The sequence below is a fragment of the Elephas maximus genome, chromosome 23, assembly GCF_024166365.1.
Source record: "Elephas maximus indicus isolate mEleMax1 chromosome 23, mEleMax1 primary haplotype, whole genome shotgun sequence".
Lineage (NCBI taxonomy): Eukaryota > Metazoa > Chordata > Mammalia > Proboscidea > Elephantidae > Elephas > Elephas maximus.
In genome coordinates this window covers 5,893,508-5,905,559 of record NC_064841.1, presented here as the reverse complement: position 1 = coordinate 5,905,559, position 12,052 = coordinate 5,893,508, and the positions used below count along the sequence as shown (strand labels likewise).

At 40.6% G+C, this 12,052-nt stretch overlaps 1 protein-coding gene across 1 annotated transcript in view; it reads right to left on the bottom strand.

The window, feature by feature from the left end:
- DHX36 (DEAH-box helicase 36) overlaps positions 1 to 12,052 on the bottom strand; it is a 58,517-nt gene that overhangs the window by 14,133 nt on the left and 32,332 nt on the right. Inside the window, exons 14-17 of the mRNA XM_049867786.1 lie at positions 10,417 to 10,481; positions 9,208 to 9,351; positions 2,507 to 2,624; positions 1,685 to 1,783 (exon numbers count right to left, since the gene is read on the bottom strand). Of these exons, the coding sequence (XP_049723743.1) occupies positions 1,685 to 1,783; positions 2,507 to 2,624; positions 9,208 to 9,351; positions 10,417 to 10,481 (426 nt within the window). The remainder of the gene's footprint in view (positions 1 to 1,684; positions 1,784 to 2,506; positions 2,625 to 9,207; positions 9,352 to 10,416; positions 10,482 to 12,052) is intronic.

The following is a 12,052-nucleotide window of genomic DNA, read 5'->3' as shown; positions in this document are numbered from 1 at the left end:
GAACAAGAACATTTGAAAAATCAATGTAATCTACCATATTAACAAACTGTACAAGGAGAACAACAGAGAAAATTTGAGAAAAATCCTATCATATCTCATAAAGTCTGAGGTAAAATCAATCATTCATGCATGATAAAAATCTCTTAATAAACCAGGGATACAAACAAGCTTCCTTAATTGGATAAAGGGTTTTTTATCCACTGAATTACATCTCTTTAAAAAATGCTGGAATCCTAACCCCTACAGCTGTGGATATAATCCTGTTTGGAAATAATTTTCTTTATTATGTTAATTAGACCACAAAAGTACAAAACCTCTTGCCGTCCAGTCCATTCCGACTCACAGCAGCCCTACAGGACAGAGTAGAACTGCCTCATACGGTTTCCAAGGAACGGCTATAGATTTGAACTACCAACCTTTTGGTTAGCAGCTGAGCTCTTAACCACTGTGCCATCAGGTAAGGTGGGTTCTAAATCTAATCACTTCTGAGTTATAAAAAGGGCAGGAGGAATACATCAAGCACACAGAGGGGAAGACAGATGCCGTGTGAAGATCCTCTACAAGCCATGGAAAACCAAGGAACCAGTGAGTGCCTGAGGCTACTGACAAGGAAGGAAATGACACAGCTTAGATGCCGATCTGGACTTTTCGCCTTCAGAATTATGACAAAATAAATTTCTGTTCTTTAAAGCCATTAAGTTACTTGGCTTTGACAGAAGCTCCCAACAATTATGCCTGCTGCTCGCTTATCGACTATGTCGTTATCTGACACTTCACAACCAGGACGACAGTAAAAATCCACTACCCAACTATTCTGCACATTAACAACGTGTCTGGCAGGAACAAACAGCGAGGTGTGGGGTGAGAGGAACGCTGGCGTGACGGTTATGGGTCAACTTGGCTGGGCCATGATTCTCAGCAGTTTGGCAATTACGTAATGATGTAGTCATCCTCCATTTTTGTGACCTGATGTAGTCATCCTCCATTTTTGCTTAACACCAATTCTCGCCTTAATGATCTGGTCTTTGCGACCTAACCATGTTGATAAGTGAGAAGTAGGTGTACAATCTGAAAGGGCAGAATACACCAACCAAGTTCATTTCATGAATATAAATGAGGTCCAGTAATTTACAAATTTCAAAATATTTGTGTGATTTTGAATCAGGCTGGCAATGAAAAGAATTGTATTACAAGAATGGGAGCAGTTGGGTTCAGTAGCAGAATTCTTGCCTTCACGTGGGAGACCCAGGTTTAATTCCTAGCTGATGCACCTCAAGCACAGCTACTACCCATCTGTCAGTGGAAGCTCATGTGTTGCTATGACGCTGAACAGCTTTCGGTGAAGCTTCCAGACTGACCTACTAGGAAGAAAGCCCTAGTAATCCACCTTCAAAAAATTAGCCAGTGAAAACCCTATGAGTCACAGAGATCAGATAGTATTGTACACGGGGCCACCATGAGTTGGGGGCCGACTCTAGTAGCTAAACAACATTAAAAGAACATCACAAAGGTATCATTTTATAACTTTCTCATGCATAATTTCATATAATGAGCTGAAGAGCCAAACAGTGAATAAATTTGGCACTCCGTACATGCACTGATCTACCTCATAGTAATGAACATGAATTTTATACTTATATGCTCTATACTCTAAATCAGAATTAAAAAGCAAAATGAAATTTACCAGTTCTATCAGGTGTTTTATGGAGAGCAGTACTGCCTCATTTGATGGTGGATCCATTAATCTCCTCAGAAAATAAGCAATTCCACCTAGCCTTAAAATCTGGGGGCAGACAAATATAATCAAACATACATTGTATATTTACATAACAATTTAGTTCTGCCTGTACTGATCACTCAAAGTATCAAGCCTATACATAATTTACAAGTTAGTTATCTTACTAGAATGAATTAAAATCTTTTGTGATTCCATAAAAGCATATTTATTGGCCAATACTTCACTTTGTACCACCAACTTTGTCAATGAGAAAAGCAGCTGGTTAAATTTCAAAACAAGTTGATTACGAATATCTTCAAAACAAGAAAGTTAATTATATTTAAATGCTAGCAAAAAAACAGTAATTTTTTTTTTTTTTTAAGTAACCAGGGATGACATCTTAACATGTAATTAATATACGTAACATTTTCTGAGCACTAAAAAAAAAAAATTTTTTTTTTTATTCTACTACTATGTGCCAGCCACTGTTCTAAAAATTAGATGAGGTTAACTTAAGTAACTGCCCAATGTAACAGAACTAGCTCGTTGAGGGAGGAGCTGAGATGCAAACCCAGGCAGTATGGCTCCTGAATAGTGCATGATTAAAAACTGTCTAATGAACATTTATTTTTTTCTTATAGTGGAATATATTTACATGTATTTTATTAGCACACTGGCAAAAAAAAAAAAAAACATGGTAATAATTCTTTTTTATACATTAGTATACCACTTTCTTCCATAAAAAGATGCTTCCCCCTTTTAGTTTCTGAAGTTTCCCGCCTAATTTACCTTTATCTGTAAACAAAGTTCTTCCAAAGGAGTTCTCAGAATTTCTGGCAACTGATAGTCATCTAGAAGGCTGGCTCTAAGGCCATTGTAGAGATGATAGCAATGACCAGGTTGGACTCTTTAAAAAAAGGGGGAGGGGTGGGGGAGTAGATATCAATGACTCTTTAGAACTACAGAGAAAACAGCAGACAGAGAAATGGGCTCATTTCCTATCAGACACGTCGTAACTAACTTATGCAATTATTATTTCATTTTTATTAATCACACATTCCTTCTCCCCACCTGCTTTGAATAATCCTAAACCCTCTATCCAGCTGATAGTCATCTAGAAGGGTGGCTCTAAGGCCACTGTAGAGATGATAGCAATGACCAGGTTGGACTCTTTTAAAAAAAGGGGGGGAGCGGGGGGAGCAGATAGCAATGACTCTTTAGAACTACAGAGAAAACAGGAGGCAGAGAAATGGGCTCATTTCAGACACATCGTAACTAACTTATGCAATTATTATTTCATTTTTATTAATCACACATTCCTTCTCCCCACCTGCTTTGAATAATCCTAAACCCTCTATCCTTGTGTTCCAGTTTTAAGAAAGACAAGATGCCTCACCCTCTGCCCCCCAATATTTTGGTTCCCTATTTGTATCCTACAGATTCCAGATCGCCATGCTTAATAACAGCAGTCCAAGGAGTCTACTTAAGAAGCAGCAGTGGCGCAGTGGTTAAGTGCTCATTTGCTAACTGAAAGGTTTGAAGTTTGAACCCACTAGCCATTCCACAGGAGAAAAGACCTAGCAATCTGCTCCCACAAAGACTACAGCCTAGGAAACCCTAAGTGGCAGTTCTACTCTGTCCTGCAGGGTCGGTGTGAGTCGGAATCAATGCAGCAGCATACAAGAAGCAGGCCACACGGGTTAAGGCTAGAAACTGTAATGTCAAATCTGCCTTTTGTGTGGTTTATATTAAAAACCCTAGCACTGAACTGCCTGCCTACAGTATTTAAGAAGCTCTTGAGTTATGTGCTGTTTAGGGCACTCTCAGAAGGATGTTCACATTTTTGTTTGTTTTCAACAAACCACTGACAGGAATACTACCATTCTCTGGACAATGGTAAGGACAAATGTGAAGAGGTGAAGGTATTCGTGCATTTTCAAGCAGAATAAATATTTTTATGGGCTGTTGCTACTATGGAAGTGGGGAGGCCCTTTTCTTATAGGCTAAAAATGAACTGAAATTCTTAGCTATCTCTGCCATGGACCCACATGGACTCACCGTCTATCATTATAACAAGGCCTGAATATCCACTCAAGAGGAACTAACAGTAACACACCACCATTAAGTGCAGACCACACAGTTGTCACTATTTGTTTCAGTCTCCAGAAATAACCATCAATCTAATTAGCTTTTATTAAAGCAATTTACATACGTGGAGCCTATAAGGGACTGTATTTCTTTTGAATTAAAACACCATCAATTCCACAGCTAACCTCCACCATAGTAGTAAGAATGAAGAATTAGTTAAAATGTAATACTTCACTTTATTTCCTTAATTGTTTGATGGGTTAAACCTTAGACCCAGTATGTTTACTTCTCACATATAAAGGTATGTTGACTAACACCCATTTTAAAACTCAGTATCCCCAGTGACATGTCTGCACAGCTAAACCCAAGTCTTGCTGGATCCCAGAACTAGTTATTCCCTGGTAAGTGGTTAGAGGAGTACATTTCTTTGTATAAGCCATGACTTTGGCTTCACAGCTCCAGCTGCTCAAACAACTGAGCTGGCTGGAAAGAAGTTATACTGGGAAGACCTGCAAAGATGAGAGCAAGTGATGCACAGCTTCTCAGGAATAGTATACTTTAAAACACAGGGTTGATAAAATGATCTATCAAGTTTTCTTTCAATGCCCCTTTCCTTAAATAAGCTGGTATCGAAAGACTTACAGCAATCTTTTTTGTTCTACCTATAAGACGCAAAAGAAAAACTTTCTCCTAAAACTTCAGATAAATGATTCTACCACTCATGAGAATGTTACTGTTTGCTCTGGAGTCAATTCCAGCTCCCAGTAACTCTACAGGACAGAGCAGAACGGCCCCATAGGGTCTCCTAGGCTGGAATCTTTATGGGAGTAGATTGCCAGGTGTTTTCTCCTGTGGAGCTGGTAGCGGGTTCGAACAACCAACTTTTCTGCTAGCAGCCAAGTCTTAACAGTTGTGCCTCCAGGGCTCTCAGAACTTTGGACAGCAACTGAGCGGCTGGAGAGTCAGGGTGAGTCCAGAAGCAGGGCAGTGGAGGAGCGAGGACAGCATAGAAGCTGGCAGAACCTACCCGTTATCATCGGGCACATTTGTTCATCACAGCCATTCTGGGATGGGGGTAGGCAACACCCCAAACAGGGACACAGAAATGGAGCTAACCTGAGGAAGCTGTGGCCCGATTTTTAAAGTGGTACAAACTGGCCACAGCAGTTTGCGGCCGCACAACCGAGACGGGGAGAAAGGAGGCTACAGCACCGTGACAGAGTGCTGTTGAAGCTCGCTGAGGCCCAAAACGGACAGGCACTAGGACCAGGAGGGGCTGCAAGGGCAGCAGATGAGGAGAATACTTCTGACAGCTCCCTGCCCACAGGAGGACACCGTGGGAGAGCCTGTGCAGGAATGCCCATGAGGGAGACACAGAGAGCCCTCCACTTCCACCATGGAAGTCAAACTCCACCACTTATATCTGTGTGTGCGACCAGCCAACCCCCCCAAGGGCATGCATACTGAATTCCAGAGCTCAAGCACCCAGAACTCCAGAATAAGCACTGGAAAAAAACCTAAGGATAAGAGTGCCCCCTAGTGGCTCTTGGGAGAAGATAACAAGCCCACTGCCACTGGGTAGATTCTGACTTATAACAATCCTGTGGGGTGGAGTGTAGCTGCCCTGTAGGGTTCCCAGGGCTATGAGTCTACGGGGCAGGCTGCTGCATCTTTCTCCCACGGAACAGTTGGTGGGCATGGCTGGCAGTCAGATGTTTGAATACTGTGCCATCAGAGCACCCAAACAGAAATCTTTCCCACAAAAATAAGAGTACAAAATTTAAAGTAAAAAGGTAACAATAAGACCCAAGTTCAACAAAAAATAGTGAAACACACAAAATTGCAAGAGAAGAAGGACCAACCTAAAGAAAAACATGAAGAGGAAATTTCTCCTATGGAGGGCAGACTAATGGCAAGAACTGGTAATTTTCAGACTATGTTGCTAACTGTATTTAAAGAAAGCAAAAAGCACAAGGAAAACAAATTAACAGAGACCAGAAAACAAATGAAGGAACAAAATGAGAGATTCAACAAGGAAAATTTAAACATAAAAAAAAAAAAACTGGAACCAGAATAAAGCAGCTGAATTACATAAAGCAAGAGAAATGATAATAGTCAAACAAGCAGAAGACAGAATATCTGAATTAAAAGACAAAATAACTGAACTTATCAAGTCTCAAGAAAAACAAGAAAAAAGAACAAAGAAAAGCAAACAAACCCAAAAGGAAATACGGGATTCAACTGAGAAATCTAATGTTAGAATTACTGGAATCTCAGAGCACCATAACAACAACGAAGGCACAGAAACAATTTTCCAAGAGATCATCAGAGAGAATTTTCCAGACCTGAGCAGAGAAATAAGCCTGCAAGTACAGTAAGCTACATGAACCCCAATCAGATGAGACAAAAAAAAAGACCAACTCTACGCTATATCCTAATAAAATTCTTAAACACCGAAGATAAGGAGGGAATTCTGAAAGCAGCAAGAGAAAAACGCATTATAACAGGGTTCTTTTATAAGAATCGGTGCTGATTTCTCCACAGAAACTCTAGAGGCCAGAAGACAATGATGTGACATGCATACAATATTGAAAAAAAAAACAACTGCCAACCAAGAATTCTCTACTCAGCCAGCAAAGCTGTCGTTCAAAATCAAGGGGAAAACCAAGACATTCCCAAACCAACAGAAGCTCTGGGAATTTGCCATTGCCAGGCAAGCTTTGCAAATACACCTCGAGAGAATACTCCAAATGGAAAGGAAAGGGGGATTAAATAGTACACAGGAAAATGAACAGACAAAAGAGAGCGAGATCTCCAAGAAACACAAGCACATGGGCAATCCTAAGGACCAAGCGTATGGTATCTTTAGGGAATAAACCCAGTAATTAAATCCCACAAACAACAGAACATCAAGTTTGTAAGAAAAAAGCACAAAGTAAACTTATTGAAAATAGGTTGTATATTGATGTTAGTGGAGACACACCAACAGAAATGGGGGCGGGAGGAACATCAGTAGTTTTATTGTGTTAAGGTTGTATATTAGCTGTTGCTCATATGTTAAACATTGTAATTGTAATTTGTGTAATGTAATATATGTGGTAACCACTAAAATATCACCAAGAAAAAACATTCAGAAGAAAAGAAAAAAGCAGAAAGGCTCATCACAAGAAAGCGGTAAAACACAAACAAGAACAGAAAAATCACAACAAAAAAATAAAGGTACAAAACACTCAAAAAACAAATAGCAAAATGAGTAAGGTAGACACTTTGTTTTCAATAATAACTGGTCTAAACGCCCCATGCAAAAGGACAAAAAAACATGATCCATCCTTTCGCTGATTACAAGGAACACACCTTAGACAAAAGGACACAGGTTAAAAATAAAAAGATGGTGAAAAATATTCCATGTAACCAATAAAAGAAGAGCAGGGGTGGCCATGCTGGTATCAGATGAAATAGGCTTTAAATCAAAATCTATTACAAGAGATAAAGATGGGACATTACGTAACAGTAACAGGGTCAATCCGATTCATAGCGACTCTACCGGACAGAGCAGAACTGCCCCAGAGTTTCCAAGGAGTGGCCAGTGGCTTTGAACTGTCGACCTTTTGGTTAGCAGCCGAGTTCCTAATCACTGTACCACCAGGGCTCCAGAAGTACCTATTAAAAAAAAACCAAACCCAGTGCCATCAAGTCAATTCCGACTCATAGCGAACCTATAGGACAGAGTAGAACTGCCCCACAGAGTTTCCGAGGAGTGCCTGGTGGAGTCGAACTGCTGACCCTTTGGTTAGCAGCCATAGCACTTAACCACTATGCTACCAGGCCTTCCAGAAGTGCCTATCGGTAGGTGTAAGTACAGATATGTAGGCACATGCACATGTATTCATTGAAGACACACATACGGACACTCCACAAACATAACCGAACACCTTCCAAAAGTGTTTTTTTGGGGAAGAGTTTGAAAGCTTAGGCACGTAGTCTCATGGGCTAACTCAGGTCAACTGGCAGTTCACAAAGATCATGATCTGCACTGTAGTCATGTAAGCAGCATCAGGGGTCTTAGAAGCTGTGAGCAGCCATCTCAGACACAACTACGGGTCTCTATTTACCAGGAGTAAATCAGTAAGAGGGTAACCAAAAGCGTAGAGAAGAAACAAGTCTACAAGAGCCACGGCCCCATCTACCCTGAGACCAGAAGAACTAGATGGTACACGGTTACCACCACTGACCACTCTGACCAGGGTCACAATAGATGGACCCAGATAGGATGGGAGAAAAACACAGAGCAGAACTTAAATTCTTACATTAAAAAAAAAAAAGGCCAGACAAACTACAACAGTAGATAACAGGACGCCCTGAGACTACTGCCCTGAGACACTCTTTAAACCTAGAACCAAGCCTATCCTGAGATCCCCTTTTATTGAAATAGCAGAGTGGCACATAAAATAAAGGATACTACCCATAAGATCAGTGCTCTACTTAAAAACCATCTTCTGAGACCAAAAGGTCAACAATTACTCAAAAGCGAAGATGGGGGGGGGGGCAGGGAAACCAGAGGGCGGGAAATGGAACAACCAGAACACGATTAAAGAGAATGCGACACTGTGATAAATGTAACTGTCACTGAACAACTCGTGCGAAAACTGTCAAATGGCAACCTAATTTGCTGCGTAAACTTTGACAAAAACTCAATTAAAAAAGTTACAATTTGTCAAAGTTCAAATCAAATCATTTTTCGTACCATTAAAAAAGGTATTTTTATTTCTTATGCCTCCGCCACCACACCAATGTGGAAAAACACTTTCCCTGTGTTTTCACTGGCAGCCGGCAATGGAAAATCAGCACAGCTGTGAAGCAGGAAGAGCCAAGAGGGTGCAGCCAGCCCCACCTGGATTCAATCCTGACTGCTCCTTACAATGCTGTGTGACCTGGGACAAGTGATTTATTTGTGTGCTGATTTCCTGATCCCTAAAATGGAGGTAATCACAATAACCTACCTCCTAGCCTTGTGGTGAGGATTAGGCATATTAATATGTATAATGATCAGGAAATGTACTGATACTCAAATAGTATGGGTATGATCAATTTTAGGTAATATATGCTTTAGAAAAAAGATGTAAACAAAGTTCCAAGTAACATAACTAATAAGAATAAAGGACACTAATTTGAATCGGACTGAGGAATTGGAGGTAGAAAATACATGAAGCAGAAAACTTGGCAAATATTTTTCTGAATAAATTACCATTAAAAAAACTTTCCCATTTAGAAATGTGCTGTAGTAAGTTGAAAATATGATGGGTAACTCTCCTAATAGACAATATTTTTCAATGGCAACAACACGGTTTATCATACAAAGTTCATTTGTGGTCTGAAGGCATCAGACAAAGGTCCCAGCTTACCTTCCAGCTCGGCCTTTCCTTTGCTTGGCGTTAGCTTTACTGACCCACTCGGCAGACATTGTACTGATATTGTTCTGAGTGTCAAAGTGTGTCTCTTTTATTTTTCCTCCATCTATCACATAAACTACATCATCTATGGTAATGCTGTTTGAAAAATGATAAAATATTAAAAACACACCAAAAGCACTATTAAGCTATAGAAGGCTTATTTTTTAACCGGATCAAACTGATGGACTTTAGCAGTTCAAGATTTCCGCTCTCTTCCCATTTTTACCAGTGTGTCAGGGGTGAAGCCCCTGCAGGCAGCACCAGAAGCTGTAGGGCTAACACCTCCAGTTCCGCAGGCCACACACTCAGTTCCCACCTGCCCACAGCCAAACGTTACAGCTTCCCTAAGGACTCCCTGTACCTCGCTGTGGGCCTCCAACTGCTGTGGTTTAGTATCAGCTCCCACAGAACAACCTGTTGCAGGAATTCTACCGGTGTATCAGCACCTCTATGCGAATACGGAAGCCCTGGTGGTGTAGTGGTTAAGAGCTACGGCTGCTAACCAAAAGGCTGGCAGTTCAAATCTACCAGCTACTCCTTGGAAACTCTAGGGGGCAGTTCTACTTGGTCCTATAAGGTTGCTTATGAGTCAGAATCGACTCGATGGCAGTGGATTTTTACGAGAATACAAGAAATTTTAAAGGCTGTATAAAAAAATAAATCCGTTAATGATCCAGTCCATTCTAAGTCATAGTGACCCGATAGGACAGAACAGAACTGCCCCCTAGGGTTTCCAGGGAATGGCTGGTGGATTTGGACTGCTGGCCTTTTTTTGGTTAGCAGCCAAGCTCTTAACCACTACGCCACCAGGGCTCCTAAAGGCTGTATACCATTACTAAATTTGTGGCAAACAGTATCGCCCCCAACCAAAATTAGACAAAGGCACAAAATGGAACTCAGCTCTCTTGCTTCTTTAGGAAAGGTTCAGGAAAACAAACAAAAAACTCATTTAATAAAGGCTGTTTCTGGAGATGGCTAAACATTGCTAGAGATTAAAAACACAAAACTATGCTCGCTGCCACGACTAAGTTAAAACATAGCTTTGTATGTAAAACATAGCTTTGTAAATTTTAGAGGAGAAAACATTTAAGATATGCTACTAACTTATGTGGGCTCAAAATGTTATGCATGCGTAAGCAGTAAACATTCATAACGATTTACCTTGTCTCTGCAATATTGGTAGCGATCACTATTTTCCGAACACCAGGAGGGGTTTTTTTAAACACCTGTAAAAATAAACACATTAAAACTCTCAACATACATTAATTTCTGACACATTATTTTTGACGTTAGAGGAATTTCTTATACTGCTCATTTCTGGCATTTTGTGTTCCTTCATTGATATATGCATCTAATATTAAAGATATAAATAATTACAAACCCTATATCATCTTCAATACCACAAACTCTCCTCTGGTAATCAAACGAAGTCTTCAACAGATAGATGAAATGTAATTATTTAAATGTACAGTATGTCTTTCAGCAAAAGCTGGGTGGTGTAAACATCTTACCGTGTAACTAAACTTAAGAGTACAGAATGAGGACTTGAATCAGGACCAATCTATATGGTAAGGATAGGTACCGACCAATCAGGCAGATGCCCAACCCAGTGCAGTGGATGTCGGCTGGCCCATTGTGATCCTGCATACTAGCCTGAGAGCAGATCAGAGTTAAAAACAAACGAACGAAAAGCCTCTCTCCAAATGCTGAATCCTGCAAGCAATGCCAGCCAGTAAAAAGAAGAGAGGCAGTCACGTACTACTGGCTGTCATGCAAAAAAAAAAAAGTATCAACTTATTCCTTCACTTGTAAAATGATCACCAATACAGAAAATGTTGTTTCCCAGTCTAGGCACATACTCCCCAGCAAAGGAATGAAGAATTTCCTGTTAGGATGTCAGGGATGAAAGCCTCCTCACTGACACTCTTCTCTCTGGACCCTGGAATCAAGAGTTCTTTCCTTCTACCTTTCCCTTCCCTCGGATAGGCACTTTGCATCTAATTCAGCTGGTTGAGCCTTACTCAGTACTAAGGTGCTAGCAGAAAGGATAGTAACAGGGCTCGATAAAAAATGTCTTGATATTTCCTTGCAAACAGAAAAGGGAAGAAACTAGAGGGGCAAACACAAAACCATCTTGCCTCTGAGAATGCAGTCTTCATGTTAATTAGGGAAATTCCTGTATCTGAGGGAGCAAAAACATCCAAAAACATCATATATTATTGATGAAACAGGAAATCTCATACTTGCAAATGCACTACTTCTGTTAAGTCTCAAACACCAAGCTGTAGGCTATCAGATAATCCACTTCTAGGCTGAGTCATCTTTACTGGGACTCAGACACTGTTTGATTCAGGAAACCCAAACAAGTTATCGGTAACGTCAATTCTTTAAACGTTCTCGTCTAGAGCTAATCACTTACTAAATACCCATGTCCCATTTCTAACAATAAAACATATCCCCTAGTGTTGACATCAGGGAAAAGTTTAAAGAACTGGTTTCAGCAGTAACTTGGAGGCCGTGAGCGGCTACTGGTTAACGTGCTCGATTGCTAAGTAAAAGGATGGCGGCTTAAGTCCACTCAGAGATGCCTTAGAAGTTAAGTCCTGGCGATCCACGTCTGAAAAGTCAGCGGCTGAAAACTCTATGGAGCATGGTTTCTACTCTAACGTGGGTCACCGTGAGTGGAAACCAACTTGAAGGCAACAGAACTGGAATGCTGACGTAACTAATCTGATTGGTATATTGCCCCTTTTGTTGGTCAAGTTTTTGTGCACTCATCCCCTGAAGGCTCGATTGC